At 30.4% G+C, this 19,526-nt stretch overlaps 1 protein-coding gene across 2 annotated transcripts in view; it reads right to left on the bottom strand.

The window, feature by feature from the left end:
- LOC114328579 (tryptophan 2,3-dioxygenase) overlaps nt 1-19,526 on the bottom strand; it is a 136,947-nt gene that overhangs the window by 25,090 nt on the left and 92,331 nt on the right. The window contains exons 4-6 of one of the 2 annotated variants that reach the window (XM_028277467.2): nt 16,194-16,385; nt 12,849-13,016; nt 866-1,115 (exon numbers count right to left, since the gene is read on the bottom strand). In XM_028277467.2, the coding sequence (XP_028133268.2) occupies nt 866-1,115; nt 12,849-13,016; nt 16,194-16,385 (610 nt within the window). The remainder of the gene's footprint in view (nt 1-865; nt 1,116-12,848; nt 13,017-16,193; nt 16,386-19,526) is intronic. The other variant, XM_050651708.1, reaches the window with a different exon arrangement.

The following is a 19,526-nucleotide window of genomic DNA, read 5'->3' as shown; positions in this document are numbered from 1 at the left end:
TGTGAAATTGCGCACGCAAGTTGCATTTGTCATATTTGCTATGATTGTCATTAGTTGCCAACTTGACATTACGTTACGGTTAAAATCTTTGTCATCATGGTTCTTTCTACCGAAGAAAATTTTTTTTAGTAGAGCATTATCTTTTACAACATTTTAACAAGGCGGTACAGACATAATATTGTGATACTTTTTGTCAGAGATTTAAAGACCTTTTGTCGTGCGCGTAATTTAAGAATCCGTAAGCCATGGTTTCAACAGGATAGCGCAACAAGTCATACAGCCGAGCGCTCCATAAATTTGCTTCGAAACATTTTTGTAACAGAATAATTTCTTCGAGTATCCACCTCATTCACCGGATTTAACACTACCTGATGCCTACACTTGGGGTATGATGAAAAATTTCATATTTCGCTCGGAAAATCCGCCAGAAACTGTTGGAGAACTACGTCAAAGAATAATAACTTATTTTCAAAATTTGCAGCAACCACGTTTCTTAAATATGTTTGATGATTTTCAGAAACGTTATAAAGCTTGTTTGCTATGCTTGTTTGCAACGCCATAATGCACATTTTGAACGTCATGATGCACCATGTATTATAAAAATGAATTCATAAATATATTTTCTTATATTCGGTACTGTTTATTTTGGCGGGTACTGTATTATACTGAAGTAATCAATATCGTTGATTAACCGTCTCAATTCCGTTTAAGTAAACACTTTGTGTGAATATCTGAGTCTTTGTTTTTGTAATAAATGAAAATTTGTCCTTTCAACTATTCTATAATGAAGCATCTTCAAAAAAACGTATATTATACGTTTTTTTTTAAATCACTTCCTTTATTATTTTTAAGTTCTTTTACTTACATCTCCATTTAGTAATCAATGAATCGATATCCATCAATAGGGTAAGAATCTGATGTGGCTGACTGAATCGGGGCTCGTCTCTATAAAATGTTATCATAATGGCTCCTTGAAGTGCTTTATATGACAATCTTCGTTCCCCTCTAGCTAACAGCGCTTTGTGAACTTCGGGCCTGAAAATCGACTCGTATACTTCTATTCGGTTTTCTAACTCGCTCAGTTTATAGTTTCTTAGACTTTCTACTTTTTCTTTCTAAAACAAAACATATACCTAAAGGGTGATTCATTTAGAGGTACCGTTTTCAAAAAAAAAACAATGAAATAAAAATACAAATATCTCACACATTCGTTAATGTTTGAGATATTTGTCCCATGCTTTTCTTTAACGAATGTGTTAGTTTTTTCAATTGTTTAACGAATCTGTGAGATTTTTGTATATTTAATTTGTCTAACAGTTTTTTTCGAAAAATCCTTTAAGTTTGATTTTTTTTATTTTGTGCTTTTTAGTTGATTTTTTTATATTTTTAATTTTAGTCATTCGTAACTAAAGAAAAGCGTTTCTTAATTTTTTTTCTTTCTTTTTTTCTTTCTTTCTCACCTTCCTTATACCCTTTTAGGTGTCGGATTTGGGTTTAGTTTCTTCAGTTATTTCTATTTCCCTTTCATTTAGAGAGGTCAGAGAGGTTTTCTGATCCTTGTCTGGTCTCTACTTCGTCTCTTCACTACCTCCACTACTCTTTCCTCATTATAGTTCCATCTCCGTTCCTTACCATCAACTGTAATTTTGTTGTATCCAATTTTCACTGTTTTTCCTTTATCTCTCATCTCCCTTGCTTTGTCTCTTATAGTTTTCATTTTTTCTCTCTCTCTTTTTGTAAGGTGCTCTGTTATACATATTTCCTTGGGTTCAACATTCTTTAGTTTGTTCCTATTTCCTAAAATGGCTGTTTTTTCTTCTCCGTTTCCTAGTTTTAGTTCCAATCTTACATGCTCTTTTAATAATAATATTTACTCCTAAATGCTTTCCAATCATATTTGTTGCTCTTTCTTTCAGTGCTGCTCAATCGTCAGTATCTATTTCTACCCCACTAATAATTAAATTATTTTTCCGATTGTCTTTATCTATTATTTCTATTGTTCACTGGAGTTCTTTTATATCTTCTGTTATCTTTTTATTTTCTTTTTTAAACAATTCATTTTCTTCTATCAAGTCTTGTCTTTCCTTAGTCCATTCAGTTTTCATTTTTTGAATTTCTAGGTTTATATTAGTTATTTCTTCATTATTTTGTTTTATCTCTTCTTTTAGTTCTTTTATATCACTTCTGGTCTCCTTATTTTCTTCCTTCATTTCTGTTTTTAAGTTATTTGTTTCTGTTTTTATCTCCTGCTTCAGTTCTGCTAATATTTCTTTCTTTCATCCATTTCTTGTTTTTCCTTGTCGTCTTTTTGGGGTGGTGTTCTTAGTGTTGACTTACTTTTCTTAAAGGCTTCCTCTTCGTCAAACGAATTATCATGCTCCAGTTTGCTCCTATTATACTTCATTCGAGTGGGATTATAATATGTACCGGTAACCTTATTTTATTTAAAGTTGGCGTCAGGCAGTGCCATCCACCACGACCCGCGACGATTCAGAGAAAACACTACCTACCAACTTTAATTTAATTTATCTTCCACCTGATTAAATTTTCCAAAGACGTCCCTGACTTTTATGTTTAATTTTGCTAATGGCTGGTCTTAACCTATTCTCGACAAGTTTTTTGTTCATGGTTTATTTTAATTAGTTTTTGATTATATGCTTAAATATTAGGTAGGTACTGGATTTTTGATTTTATGAATATTAATCTAGGCATGCATTAACTTACAGCTTGTTTACTGAAGGCTTTTGCGTTGCTTCTTACACTGCACTTTCCTTTAACTATTTATCTTATTTTTAATATTCTATTATTTGTTTATACCACTTAATATTTGATTTTTATGAGAGCTAAATTTTTCACGTTGTTCACTTTCGATTTCCAGGTCCGGACCGTCAATTTTTTTTCATATTTTTTTATTTTTTACTTTTTAGTCTTACACTTTAAAAACATTTAAATATATCGTACCTATGTATAAAAAACATATGATGTACAAACATGAAAAGTAGTCGGAATCGGCAAAAAATTTGAAACTTTATTGTTTATTTATGAAGCATAACCAGAGGCGTGCGGTCCATGGAAGCGGGGGAAGCGGTGCTTCCCTATACTTCCATATAAGAAAATACATATATTATTAATTAGTATTTAATTATCAACAACGTTTCCCTAATCTAAGTAATCTATTATGTAACTAATAGGCATTGAAACATTATTAAAATTTGATCGCATACGAACGGTCTCAAATAAGCACACAATTCAACGATTCAGTCCGGTCCTGACGGAAGCGCATCTCAAAATCGCTGCTTGTCATGCATTTGTCCCGTTAAAAAGTTGGTCAGGGTTTAATAACCTCACTCGCTAGTCATGTTCCTTTCACGCGAATTTTGATACGCCTGGAAGCGCTCGTCCGACCGCTTCCGATTCGAAAACTACTAGTTACTGCTGCTATAAGGGGTAGGTATTTAGGTACAAATGGCTGGATTTCAATTTTTTGCTTAATATTTTTACTAATATTTTATTTGAGATTTTGAGATTTTTCCTTTTACTGATATTTTATAGTACCTACGACATTTTACAGACGAAGTCAAGTGACATTGCATTTTGTATAAGAAAATTTGATGACTTATGTTGATTAAAAAAAGGAGCTGTTTAAAAATATTTGGGATAAAGCTGAAAATATGGGCTTCGAACCTAAAAGAAAAATAATGATGATTGATATTGTCGGCGAAAGAGAGACCTATCGACGATTATACATCGAAATTTTTGATAATATTCTACAACAAATGAATTATCACTTTGAAAATTTTAAAGAAATAAAAATATGTAGAATTATGTAATTTGTCTAATTATAATTCATTAAAATCTCCCACAGAGGTATGTATCTATTTAATTCAGTACGATTAAATTATGATTTTTTTTTTGATAATCTAGCTTTGCATTCTCAGTTAAATGTCATTTATAAAACACCTGAAATTAGTGATAAAGAAATACTTAGGAATCGGTTGAATTTTTTGAATACTACTGGTTTAAATCAGTCTCTGTGTGAAGTGGGCAAGTTGTGTGAATTAAGTAGTAGGTACTAACTATCTCAGCTACAAGTGCATCAGTTGAACGAAGTTTTGCAGTATTAAAACGCATCAAAAGTTTTACAATAAATTTTACAAGTGAAGACAGACTTTCCAAGTTAGCCCTATTATTCATTGAAAAAGAGTGCATTTATTAAACAGTTATCAGAAAATCCAAAATTTTACGACGACGTTATCGACAAAAAATTTGCATTGGTTGATAAGAGAATAGGACTCAAGTATAAGTAAATAAGTGTCATATTGTTGAAAGTTGTGTGTTATGGAAGGTGATTCGAAATCGGATTATAAAAACAATTTTGAATAGAACTCTTCTTTTTAAGTTTAAAGAAACCAAGCCTGGAGCAGGGACTCGACCCTGAGCAAGCAGTACAGATCGATGATAAGTCACTAGATATACGATATACTAAGTCACTAGAGTCACTAACCTGCATTGATCGGGGTAGGATTTCGTTTGTGAGTCCTTGTATCCAGGACTCCCACATAATAAGCACTTTGCTGGTAGAGAGCCCATATAGCGCATCAGAGTGCTATCGGAGGGGAAGTGGATAGTATGAAGCATTGGGGCGGGATGGAGTGACGCCCGCTTATAAGAGTAAATCCTCCTTGCCTCAATGAATTTGTATCACCCGAATCTCATTTTTAAGGCGTGTGCATGTCTCTCAGACTGGGTTAAACACTATACCTAATTTTTTGTAATTCTTGTTTTTAGTCGATATAAGTTAACAGGTAATACATTAGGTATACACCTATTAAGTAGGTATATGTTTTGATCTCGACTCTCGTGAGAAAATATTTGTTAAACCCTTATTGAATCGCTTCCTCTTCCGAAAATATCATCGCACGCCACTGAGCATAACGTAACCAATTAACGTAAAAAGTGAAATTATATAAGTATAGTTCATATAATTAGCCATAATCTGCAAAAGTTTCAAGTTTCTTTATTGTAAAAAACAAGAGAATTTAAGCATTTTCCATTAAAATCGTTTTTTTCTTTCATTTGAACAATTAATAAACATAAAAAAAAATTGTATTGACTATTTGTGTATTGTTACCGCGAATGCATTTGTCTGCAAATTTTCATTCATTTGCATTGAGAAAAGGCAGTCAAATTAACCTCAAAATATTTGACCCAAACCATTGGACTAAAGAAAAGGGTTTAAAAAATGAATTTTATTTGAAAACTTTTACTGTCATACCAAAGAATCACTCTTTACAATTACTTATTAAAGATAATTTCTTTCAAGTATTGACCGTGACTGCAGTTAAAGTGGTCCCTTCTGAAGCTCCAGTTCTCAATCACACGTTTGAACATTTCGATTGGTATTTGACCAATGGCATCCAATGCCTCAATAGTAGCCAGTTTATTCATTTTGGACTTTATGTAACCCCAAAGGAAAACGTTTAGAGGTATGATGTCACAGGATAGAGTCTGCCACTTCACTGTTCCATGACGTGAAATAAATTGCTCACCGAATCATTTTCGCAATTCATGCTTTCACGGACTACTTGGCATACCAATTGGCGCCATATTTTTGAATCCAAATGTCATTGAAAGCACGAGCTTCAATTTCTGGTACCAAATAGTCCATTATCATGGTGCGATAACGGTCTCCATTCAAAGACAGATCAAGAAAAAATTGATACAGCAAGTAGCAGAGGCGACAAAAGCTTATCAAAAATCACTCAAGGAATTAAAAGGAATGGCAGCAAGTAGAAAAGAATGGAAGAGATGGGTGAATGCAAATTAAAATAGCTAACCCAAATCCGACACCCTGGTATAATAAAAGAAATGGGAAAAGAAAGAAAAGAATGGATACAATATCATATAGTACGCGTATAGTATTTTCTGAGCCTTAAAAGTTAAATAAACTGCTCGTCAAAAGTTAGGGATATAGAAAATTATGCTGATTTTCATATTTGATTTTTTAGCGAACAGACGAATTCCGCTATTTTTTTATTTTAGCCTTTTCTTTAGTATTTACACAGTTGGGTAAAGGTTTACTCAAACTTATTTTTTGTACTTATACCGGGTGGAAGAAAAAAATATGTTTTTCTTGTGTTAAGTTTGAGACACCCTGTAGGGAGAACGAGGTATAAATGTGAGTATACATCAGAATAATATTGTAGTCTTATGTTTTGTGAACATGCTGTTGTTTTAATGTCCCTGATATCTTTAGTAACAAAAAAAATAGACGGTTTTTTAATTTAACATGTGTTTTAACCGAAACAAAAGTTTGAGACATCTTGTAGGGAGAAAAAGGCACAAAGGTGAGTATACTCCGATATTATGTTGTAGTTTCATATTTTTTGAATATTTTATTTTTTTTTTAATTCCTCTGATACCTTTAGTAACAAAGAAACTAGACGGTATTACTCTTTAATATGTTTTTCTATGTTTCACATGTGTGATGTAACGCATGTAGTCAGTTAAAACACATATTAAAGATAGTCCAGGGCGCATCTGTTTTGAGATGGACAATGAGAGGTGACCCAAATTTTTTTGCAGCAATTGCTTGAAAACAACTCAAATAATAATATTTGAGTTATCCTCCCACTCAAAATGGTCCGTAACATTGTTTAAATATTCAAAATGTCAAAATATGAAGGAAAATTCGATTTTTTTATTGGTTTTTTGATTATAACTTTAAAACTATTCATTTTTGAGAAAAGTTGTACTGACATAAAAGTTGCGTAATTAAATTTTGTACAATATAGAGTTGGTTAAAAATTTAAAAAATAGTCACCCTTGTTGCAAAATAGCAATAATTGCAAAAAAAATCATACAAAAACAAGTATTCGCATTTTACGTTTTTCCACCATTTATGCTAAACTTAGGACCTTCCTATTTTACCCAAAAAAACTTTATGATATAGTAAAATAACACTCTAAATTTCATTAAGATCGGTTTAATAGATTTTGCAAAATAAATTTTGCTTTCCAGCTTTTGCAAAAAAAATTCATTTTTTTTAAATGTTGCAGGATTGAAAATAAAGCAGATAGCAAGTTGAATTTTTTTTTTGCTTATAGAAATGTATTGTACCTTTTATTTGCAATTTGCAAAATTAAAATCGATTAATTACCACGGCGTCAGGAAATTTTTTAAATAAACATTAATTGTTGGTGCTATAGCGGTGTTCGATTTAGACTAAGAGCCGCTATAGGTGAAAATTTTTTATCATTTTAGGCACGACGGGACCCTATAACTTAAATAGTAGAACCTAAAAGAAAACGTGTGAGCACTGTGCCGTCACTTTTCAGTGGCACATGCGTCTACAGTGGCGCATCAAACTTTCCACTTATGGACGGGATACATAAATTAAAAAATACCCTCCCCCATTACCAGAATTTAATTTTTTTCATTTTTTTAAGTTTTATGTGATTAAGACATAAGATTCATCGTAATTTTAACCCACCACCCCCTTCTCCCTGCCCCCACTATCAAAAAATTTATTTTTCGATTTTACTTTTTTTTGGTGGGATGCAATCAATTTTAAAATTTCAAAAAATTTGCACGCATAGTTAAGGCTTTTATAAAACAAGTCTATTTTTAATAGATCTGTAGGTTGAATGTACATAACCTCAAAAAAATTTTAAAATTTTTTTTTTTAAAAAAAGTATATAACTTTTTTTTGGGGATAGCTGAAGATCTAAGCTTTTCTCAGCCTTGTGTATTTTATCAAACACTATATTTATAATTTTTTTCAGATTTTTCTGTAACGTTAGTCACCTTCAAAAATCCAAAAAACTGTTTTTTTAAAGGGGTTTTGTGGGGGGTTTGAACGTGTTTTTCTGATTTTTAAATATTCTAAAGAACTCAGTTACTTCAAGTTACATATAACCTATAAAAACAAAATTGATTTGATATATTATGAAGTCTATAAAATAGGGAAAATACCCCAAAACCCCTCAAAAAACAGTTTTTAGGATTTTTGAAGGTGGGGAGACTTACGGAAAAATCTGAAAAAAATTAAAAATATAGTGTTTGATAAAACACACAAGATTAAGAAAAAATTAGACCTGCAGCTATTCCTCAAAAAAAGTTATACGCTTTTTTGAAAAAAAAAAATTCTTTTAATTTTTTGAGGTTATGTACACTCTACCTATGGGTCTATAAAAAATAGGCATGTTTTATAAAAGCCTCAACTATGCGTGTGAATTTTCTTAAATTTTAAAATTGATTGCATCCCACCAAAAAAAAATAAAAACGAAAAATGAAGTTTTTGATGGTGGGGGCAGGGGTAAGGGGGTGGTGGGTTAAAATCACGATGAATCCTATGTGTTAATCACATAAAACTTAAAAAAATAAAAAAAATTTAGTTCTGTTAGTAAGTTCTGTTAACTTTTAATTTATTTATCCCGTCCATAAGTGGAAAGTTTGATGCGCCACTGTCGACGCATGTGCCACTGAAAAGTGACGGCACAGTATTCAAACGTTTTCTTTTAGGTTCTACTATTTAAGTTATAGGGTCCCATCGTGCCTAAAATGATTAAGAAATTTCACCTATAGCGGCTCTTAGTCTAATTCACACAAGTTGATTTCCAATAAAATTTCTTCCAATCTTTATCTAATATATTTTCTTACTTTATATTTTGTTGTATTTTAATATTTTAATTCCACAAAAATCAAACTTATTTTATTATTGTTTGGGAAATATTGTTTAAACAATTGCATATGTTTAAAAATAATAAACTTTTATTCTCTAAGTTAAAATATATAAACAAAGAAAGTTTTTGCTAAAAAAAGTGTTATTTCAAAGGATAGAGTATGTGTTTTTATTTGGCAATAAACAAATTTATTTATTTATATCGAAATGTAATAAAAATTAAAATGTATCAATCATTATCAAAGGTCATTGGAATGCCCAATCAGAGCAAACTATCCACTGTCCTGCGCATAGCACCAAAAATTAATGTTTATTTAAAAAAATTCCTGACGCCGTGGTAGTTAACCGATTTTAATTTTTCAAATTGCAAAAAAAAAGGTACAATACATTTCTATACGCAAAAAAAATTCAACTTGCTATCTGCTTTATTTTCAGTCCTGTAACATTGTGAAAAAATGAATTTTTTTGCGAAAGCTGGATTGCAAAATTTATTTTGCAAAATCTATTAAACCGATCTTAATGAAATTTGCAGTATTATTTTACTGTATCATGAAGTTTTTCTGAGTGAAATATTAAGGTCCTAAGTGTAGCATAAATGGTTTAAAAAAATAAAATGCGAATACTTGTTTTTGTATGGTTTTTTCGCAATTATTGCTATTTTTCAACAAGGGTGACTATTTTTTTAAATTTTTAACGAATTCTATATTGTAGGAAATTTAATTACGCAACTTTTACGTTAACACAACTTTTCTCGGAAATGAATATTTTTAATGTTTTAATCAAAGAACGAAGCAAAAAATCGAATTTTCCCTTCATTTTTTGACATTTTGTTTATTTAAACAATGTTCCGGACCTTTTTGAGAGGAAGGATAACTCAAATATTATTATTTGAGTTATTTTTAAGCAATTTCTGCAAAAAAAATTTGAGTCACCTCTCAACGTCCAAATTTACTAATATTTTTACAGATGCGCCCTGGTCTAAGAGTAATATCGTCAAATTTCTTTGTTATTAAAGATATCAGAGAAATTAAAAAATTAAAATATTCACAAAATATGACACTACAACAAAATATCGAGGTATACTCACCTTTATGCCTTTTTCTCCCTACAAGGTGTCTCAAACTTTTGTTTCGGTTAAAACACATGTTAAATTACAAAACCGTCTATTTTTTTTTATTTCTAAAGATATCAGGGACATTCAAAAAACAAAATGTTTACAAAACATAAGACTACAATACAATTTCGATATATACTCCCATTTGTACCTCATCTTCCCTAGAGGGCGTCTCAAATTTAACATAAGAAAAGTATTTCTTTTCTTCCACCAGGTATAAGTACAAAAAAAAAGTTTTAGTAAACCTTTGCATAACTGTGTAAATACTAAAGAAAAGTCTAAAATAATAAAAAAAAATTAGTGTAATCCGTTAATCTGTTCATGAAAAAATCTACTATAAAAATTCAGCAGAACTTTCTATATCCGTAACTTTTGACGAGTAGTTTATTTGAGTAAATAAACTAGGGCTTCTATAGAGTTTTTATAAGATTACAGTGACATAAAAGTTGCGCGGACCGGCACCATTTCGTAAAATTATAAATTTAGACACAAAACTTATTATATCTCCCTCTTTTTATCTTCCTCTTTACACCTCTTTCACCATGTAGCTTTACAGTCTAATAGATTTTACTAAAATAAAAAAATCGAAAAATGCTCAAAAAGATCACATTTTGTCAATTATTTACTAAAACTTAGATATAGTATCGATAGGCTATTGATTATATTCAAAATAAAATAGCTAAAAGGAACTACAACGTTAACGGGGTTTTATTATTTCATATGGTCAATGGACATCTATATATGAAAAAACCGTGGAGTGCTACCATCTAAAGGGGTGCGTTTTTGGGAAATGGGTGAATTAGTCCCTGGGCACAGGTTACGTTAGGGTGAGTTCTATGCACTTTTGGTACAAACATATCTACATAAAAATTGTTCCTGGTTAAATTTCCTATCTAAATATCACTTTTTAAAGTCAATGATACTTTTTTACAAAAATGTATTCAAAAGAAAAAGCACAAAGAAACCCAAAAGAAAGAAATTTTGTTTTCTGTCCCATAACTTTTGTCCACGAGGATATAGGTATAGACATTGCTTTACAGAAAAAAAGCCTGTATATTTCTTCTTTAAAATGTTGTTTAGTAGAGGTAATTAGGATTTATAGTTTTCGAAATATGATTTTTCAAAATTCGCCACTCACAGCAATTTTGGGCAATTTTCCTTGTAATTTCGCAAATATTGTTCGGTAACTTTACAATTACCTTTAAAATGGTCTGCTGTATAACGTTGTAGGACTTTTTTTTTAAAGAGATTATGGTTTTTTAAGATTTTATACTTTTAACGATTTTTTATAATATAATATAAAAATAAAATAATATTATTATAAAATATATTATATTATATTATAGTATATACAATATAATATTATATCATATATTATATATATATTATATAATATCTAATATAAAAAAATATTATTTTTTACATTTTTTACGATTATTTTTGAAATTTCTCATTATAACTTTTTTTTCTTGTACATGAATACATATATATTGTTCAATAAAGAAGGCTTACCTTCTGTTCTTTAAAATGGTGTATCATCTATATTTAAATATGTAATGGAAACCGAGTGATTATTTGATATTTTTTACCTCTAATATTTAAAATTATTTCTTTTACAAAAATTACATAAACATTAGTCTTAGAAAACATCACTTTAGTTAAAATTATTTAAACGTTGTCATTTAAAAAATTTTTTAAATCAAAGTCCGTCTCTTCGTTAGCATTAGCTTCAATATCTTCCTCTGACACCTCAGTTATCTTAGAGTTCCCACAATTAGTACCATTGCACATGCACCCTTTGCAGAATATTGAACAACTAATTCCTATCTTCCTACAACCGCAGTTTTTTGTACATCCATTGGTACATTTACATGCTATTTTTTCAAGCAAAGCTTGTGGTGCAGGAGCTTTGATAGTAAATATTGGAATTAATCCATATTTTGAAGTTTGCCCGGCAGAGTCAATTGGATCCATAGTATTACCTATAAAAAATAAGATTCAATCATAACACACAATCACATAAAAAAGTTATAATAAGGAATTTAAAAAATAATCCTAAAATCAAAAATCGTTGCAAGTAGTTATTATACATTTTGAAAAAGCATATCTTATTCAAAAATAATCCTAGAATTTTTTATAATATACCATTTTAAAGTAAACAGAATAAGCTTTCTTTTTATTATATAATATATACCTAATTGTAGAAAAAAAAGTTATAACGGGAAATCTAAAAAATAATCATAAAAAATATAAAAACTCGTTAAAAGTATAAAGTCTTGAAAAAGATAACCTCTTTAAAAGAAGTCGTACAACTTTATACAGTAGAACATTTTAAAGGTAATTGATTTCTATTCCTCTTACATGTACCATTGCATATGCCTAAAGTTACGTAGAAAAAAGTTACAGAACAATATTTGCGAAATAACAAGGAAAATTACCCAAAATTGCTCTGAGTGGCGAACTTTGAAAAATCATATTTCGAAAACTTTAAATCCTAATGACCTCTACCAAACATCATTCTAAAGAAAAAATATGTAAGTTTTTTTTCTGTGAAGCAATGTCTATATCTATATCCCCGTGGACAAAAGTTATGGGACAAAAACAACATTTCTTTCTTTTGGGTTCCTTTGTGCTTTTTCTGTTGAATATATTTTTGTAAAAAAAGTATCTTTGACTTTAAAAAGTTATATTTAGATCGGAAATTTAACCAGGAACAATTTTTATATAGACGTGTTTGTACCAAAAGTGCATAGAACTCACCCTAATGTAACCTATGCCCAGGGACTAATTCACCATTTCTCAAAAACGCACCCCTTTAAATGGTAGCACTCCGCAGTTTTTTCATACATAGAGATTCATTGACCATATGAAATAATAAAACCCCGTTAACGTTGTAGTTCCTTTCTATAGTACATAATCAATAGCCTACGACATGCCTGTATGTTATCTCATATGTAGTCATATGAGATAATATTTTATGCTAAAAGTTTGACTCAATAAGACCACTTAAAAAAACTATATACAAAAATATCGTTTTCTTGGTGTACTTACGTTAGCTTTCTCCTGCTCCTCGTTCAATATAGCTTCAACTGATTTGTGGTATTTTCCCCAAAAATTAAAACCCTCAATCTCCAATCCAGGTGTTCTTTCCAACCAGCTTTCCACTAAATCTTTGAGGGAGGGTTCCGCTTCTGATTGCTCGATTTTCTTAATGGCTTCCTAAATTATTTATAAATAGCGGAAGCAATAAGTATAAAGATTTATTATTTATGTTTATTTAGGATTTAGTAGCATTAAAACAAAAGAGACTTAGTTCCCTCGCGAATAAAGGATATGCCAATAAATAATTTATTATGTAGAAGTAGTTATCTAAAACAAGTTTATTTAAATACAGTTTTATACAACCTTTCAGAATAACCGAACCCACTGGTTAACTATACAGTGCGTCCATAAAGTAACGCATAAATTCATTATCAGCTAAATAGAAACATTATTAGAAATTACCGAGACAGGTCGCTTTTTATTTTTAAATTACGATTTTTTGGCATACCTGTCTATCGTACTAGTGACGTCATCCATCTGGGCGTGATGACGTAATCGATAATTTTTTTTAAATGAGAATAGGGATCATGTGATAACTCATTTGAAAGGGTATTCAATTCTCTATTCAGTAATATAAACATTAACATAATTAGTTATACAGGATGTCAAAAAAATGTTTTTTAAATTAAATTAAATGAGACAAAAATAAGAATTAATGGAATTTATTTAATTCAAAATACGTTTTACTGTTGTCAGAAAACAGGAAAAAACGTTTATTTGACAAATAAATATTGTTTTTCGCTAAAATTCAATGTTGAAGCTGTCACCCACTTGCCTCTTTGCAGTTTGAACATTATTTCATTAAAACGAAAATCAATGTTTATTTTTTAAATATTTTTTTCTTTTCTAAGAGTAGTAAAATGTATTTAGAATTAAATACATTACTTACATTCTTCTTTTTGTGTCAATTAACTTAATCTAAGAAATGGACACCCTGTATAAATATTTGTGTTAATGTTTATATTATTGAATTGAAAATTCAATGCCCTTTCAACTAAGCTATCACATGACCAAGATTCTTATTTAAAAAAAGAATGTGTGTACTTTGTACGCACGTAAGGTGTTATACTTCTATTATATGATTTCAACGAAACCAATATACTTTAAACAGTTTCTCTACTACTTTCCAAAAATTTGTATTAAAACAATACCAAAAATTAAAAAAATAAAAGAATAAAACACACACAAACACATTGAAAAATGCCAAAAATGATTTCTGAACAATAATTGTTGCCAAAATTTTAATTAAATACGTATTTTCTGAAAAAAATTATATAATAATATACTTACAATCATAAAATCTATAAAAAAAAATAAAAAAATGATATAACTTGCATTGGACTTGAACCTACTTCCCGTGTATCCCGCCGTACGAGAGTCGAAGCGATTTCAAACTGCACCACCTTCGCGTATACGTCATGTGGGAATATACACAAACTGAACAACTTTTTGACATTTTGTTTATATGAATTTTTATTAGTTTGATTTTTGTCGAATTAAAATACAACAATATATAGAGTAAGAAAACGATACATTAGATGAAAATTTGTAGAAAGTTTGTTCGTAATCAGATTATGTAAATTAAAGCATTGCCTACTAGGGGTATAGCATAGCAAGTACTAGGTAAGTACATTATTTTTTTTTACATTTTCCAAATAGGTATGAAGATAATTTTTTATTGGAATACAACTGAAACATTTAGAATTACGTACCTGTGGCTTTTCAAATCTATTTAAAAAGTCACTATAATTATAAATTTGATTTTATTTCTGCCCTCACAACAATAAAAGCTAATATATTATACAACATTTTTGTTTACCGATTACTTCCATATTGAACAATTATTGACAGATCATTTCAACACCCAATCAGAGCCCGTATAAAGACTAATACCAAACTGTCGGTGTGCGCATGCGCGCAGATCAATATAAATTCACCTCAATCTCAATCGCGCCTAAAGAAGTATAACTTCAAAAATCATCGAGTCATCACGGCCAGATGACGTAACTTGTGTGATATATATGCCAAAATATCGTAATTTATAAATAAAAATCGACTTGTTTGGAAAATTTCTAATAATGTTGTTTATTTAGCTAATAATGAATTTATGCGTTACCTTCTGGACGCACTGTATAGACCAGGCAGGGTTGGGTAAACTGGATATGATCCCATGTTTTTGCTTTAATCGCTTTGAAATATTATTAAAAAATCACTACGCGGACCCTTCAAAGGATTGGCGAAATTTTTGAAACAAATTATGAAAAAAAAAATTAAAAAATTATTTTTTTTTATTATGTCTTTGTGTAAAAAACTTCTAAATTACACAAACCTTGCTCAACAAAGATAATGCATAAGTGAGGGTAACCGGTCAATTGCTCGAATACAATTGCTCGAATGCAATTGCTCCAAAATCAATTGCTCGACATGAAAATTTTTCGAAATACAAATTGCTCGAATAAAAAAGAAAATTATCTATATATCTAAAATACTTATTCAAAATAATACAAAATATAGACATAAGAATTATTCTTGAATTAGGACAAATTATGTGATATGTCACATATATAATATTATATTAATTTATGCTGAAAAAGTATTTATTACAAATCTAAACTATCTTTGAACTTTTAAAATAATAAGAAAAATAACGGTTTTGATTTTCTCTCATTATGATAATTAGGTATTATAATAATTTCCAGGTATTAGGGAAAGATTAAAATCATTAAATACCCATTAACATGCTTACCCATTACCAATGTTTCTTTATTGGGTATGTATTGGATTTTTCATTTTGATTGTATTTATTGTATTTTATATCCCATTATGATAATAAGCCCTTTATCTTTAATCTTAATCTTTATCTGCCCATTAACATGTTAGTTATCAATGTTTCCTTATTGGGTATATATTAATTTGCTTTTTCGTTTTGATTTTATTCATTGTATTTTTTGTGTCAGTTTTATTTTATTCGAGCAATTTGTATTTCGAGCAATTTTCATGTCGAGCAATTGATTTTCGAGCAATTGCATTCGAGCAATTGCATTCGAGCAATTGACCTAGAACCATAAGTGAGAGGTTAACAACCAACTGTCAACACCAACACACCTATTGAAGTGGCTAGTTTCAAATATTTGTACACTGGACGTTCACACTGATGATGATCAAATTTGACCGAAAAGGTTTTGTACAATTGCCACTACCTTGTGGATACATTTTAAGGAATTTTTTAATAAATTCATATACCTAAATATAACAGAAGTGTTTACTTCATTCTACATTGACTTTAATACTTACTTCATCGTGTCCGAATACTTTGGCATAATTTTTGTTATATTTGACCCTATTTTCCTGAGTTACACCTAATTTGTTTTCAAGCAAGCGAAATTGCAAGCTCTGAAAACCGGATGCTGGTCTTAGATAATGTCGGAATTCCATAAAATCTACAGGTGTCATCGTTTCTAGTATCATAACTTGATCTACTAAAACCTTAAACAAAAATATACTTTTAGACAGCTACAGGAACATTTTCTTTACCAACGATAGCGGATAAAAAAATGTGAGACGTACGTCTATTATCGTACGCATTACATATGCAACACACAATACACAACATAATATAATAGGTTTGTTCTAGCAAACAGTCAAACTAGTCAGAAACCGTCAGCAAACAGTTGGTCAGTGAGAGAACATAATACAGTCACCAGTGCTATCCCCTCTACTCGCGCTGGTCCACTATTCGCTGTTGGTTTCAAACCGTTTGAAACTGATGCTACAACAAACCTAATATTTACCAGCATTTCCATGCACAGAACCGCAAAAACAGCATAATAATATTATACAGGGTGTTTGGTAAAGAATGGGCCATAGCTTACCCTTAGATTCCTGAGCTTAAAATAGGTCAATTTAAGCTAACTTACCTTACAAAAGTTGATAATAACCGAAATACAGGGTGTCAAGTTAAACTTTTATTTTATTTATTTTTCAATATTTCCTGACAGGCATGGGACAACAACACGAAATTTGGTAAGTGGTACTAGTATTGTACAATCTACTTAGTTATGTTAAACAGACGATGCTGGCTACTACCAGAGGCGTACGAGGGGGGAACGTGAATGGTTGACCCTTCCCAAATTCTACGCCATTGGTGGAATGGCTATTTTTGTGCAATTTTTTAATTCTTCAATACTTTCTATGTAAATAACATACTCTTCATTCGTAACGATAAAGCCATTAGTTTTCGAGATATTTGAAGCTAAAAACGAAGGAGCATAATACATTAATCAAAATAAGTGTGCCTTTTCATTTTTAACTTCAAATATCTGGAAAACTAGTGACTTTATCGTTACAAATAAAGAGTATATTATTTTCATAGAAAGTATTGGAGAATCTAAAAATAATGCTAAAATAGCAGTTTCGTCAGTGGTGTACATTTGGGAAGGGTCAACCATTCACTTTCCCCTGTCGTACGCCTCTGGTACTAGCCAGAAACGATTATTTAACATAATTTAGTAGAGTGTACAGTGTCCACACTTTCTACCAAGTATCAGATGGATATGTCAAATTATTTAAAAGTATTCTTTTTTTAATAATTGATTCTTTATTTAAAACTTAAAGAACTATGTGTGCCCGGTACTATAAAACTATTTGACATATCCTTATGGTACTTGGCAGAAAGTGTAGGTACTGTACACCCTACTAAATTATGTTAAATAATCGTTTGTGGTTAATACCAGAGGCGTACGACAGGGGAGAGTGAATGGTTGACCCTTCCCAAATTCTACGCCACTGATTAAACTACTATTTTAGCATAATTTTTAGATTCCCCAATATTTTCTATGCAAATAATATATACTCTTCATTCGTAACGATAAAGTCATTAGTAGTGTTCGCGCTGTACAACATAAACGTATTCAGAGTAAGTTCGGGATTAGTTTCCAATGCGCAGGCGTCAACGTAAGCTTATCCTGAAAATGCTCAGGATTTTTCGCTCCGCGAACACTTTTTGGATTCGTAATGTAATGACGAGTTGCATACATTAAGGTTAGAGAAGAAAGCCTTTTGTTGTCCCTTTCTTATTTCGAAATATTCGAAATCAATGTCAAAAAAAAATGCAAATGTAACGAATTTGTATGTCAACAAAGTGAAAGAGAATAAAAGCAACAGGCAAAGGATTAACTTTCTATTCAATAATTCAATGTCTTTCTTAGAAGTTAGAAATTTGATTAGTGTCTTTCTTCTTTCTTTATTATTTCGACAATATAATGTGGTATTTCCAAGCCGAAATCCGGCTTACATTTTTGTAGAGAGTAAAAGATTGTTGATATTTAGATATAAAAATTACCTTTACCTGCCTGGGGGTTGAACATTATCTGAAGGGAGGAATAATTTCCCATTGCAACCGAAGTGAAGGTATTAGGTGACTAGCGTCATCTGGCAATTGAAAGATGAAGTAGTTTTCAATCCTAGTAGCAAAATTAATAATATTGAGAATATTAAAAACATTACTAAAAGATTTTTAAATTGAAAACTTATTGGTACACTCTCCTGGTGACACCTCCAAGGCTTCTACAATTTGCAAGCACATGGATGCTGCAGTGAAGACAAAGGAAAGGAATTCTACACTATGCAATTCACATCCCCCGTCTGCAGCTTGGTAAAGTTCCAAGTTCCACGGGTGGGAAAGACTCTCGATGCTGGTCATTTAGGATATGGAGAACAGTGCCTACGTTCTCTCCGATGAGGCTCCAATAAGAGCCGAAAATCGCGATTCAGAGGACTGGACTGCGCTCCGTATTCTAATTGAAAAGTAAGATTGTTTTGCCTTCGCATTGCAACTGAATAAAAATGGTATATATTTTTATTTTATAGTCGTATTACTCCGTAGAGTAACCAGGTGCATTTTCCGTTGGAACTTTACCAAGCTGCAGATGGGGGATGTGAATTGCATAGTGTAGAATTCCTTCCCTTTGTCTTCACTGCATCATCCATGTGCTTGCAAGTTGTAGAAGCCTTGGAGGTGTCACCAGGAAAGTGTACCAATAAGTTTTTAATTTAAAAATCTTTTAGTAATGTTTTTAATATTTTCAATATTATTAATTTTGCTATTAGGATTGAAAACTACTTCATCTTTCATATTTATATTTCATTTATTAACATTAATATTAATAATACAACTTGCGCAATTTGAAAAAGGTAGTTTAAAAGGTTTTTTAAAATTTAATTTAAACTGTATTATTGCATTTTTAACACGTTTGTAGAAAAAAACTATTAAAATTTGTTAGAATATACAAAAATAAAAGTAGATGTTATTCTGATTTAAGTATTGACAATATAGGCAGTTTTGATGTAATGTCAAGAAAAATATAAAAATGGAATATCAGTCAAGTTCAAGTAAAAGTTTTTGTAGGTATTGTCCTGTAATTGAGAATGAGTAAATTATAATTATTGTTGATATATAAGACGTTTGTAGAAAAAATATCGTATAATATAGGTACTTACGTGTTAAAAAGTATATTTTTAAGGCACTTATGTGAATTGCAGAATGAACGAAGCGAATCTTTCACACGAAACTTTCACATACGTGCCTTAAAATTGTACTTTTAACATTTATATCATAAATAGGTAACT

The sequence above is a fragment of the Diabrotica virgifera genome, chromosome 5 (genome assembly GCF_917563875.1).
Source record: "Diabrotica virgifera virgifera chromosome 5, PGI_DIABVI_V3a".
NCBI lineage: Eukaryota > Metazoa > Arthropoda > Insecta > Coleoptera > Chrysomelidae > Diabrotica > Diabrotica virgifera.
The sequence above is the reverse complement of the archived record's forward strand: the minus strand, read 5'-3'. Positions and strand labels throughout refer to the sequence as shown.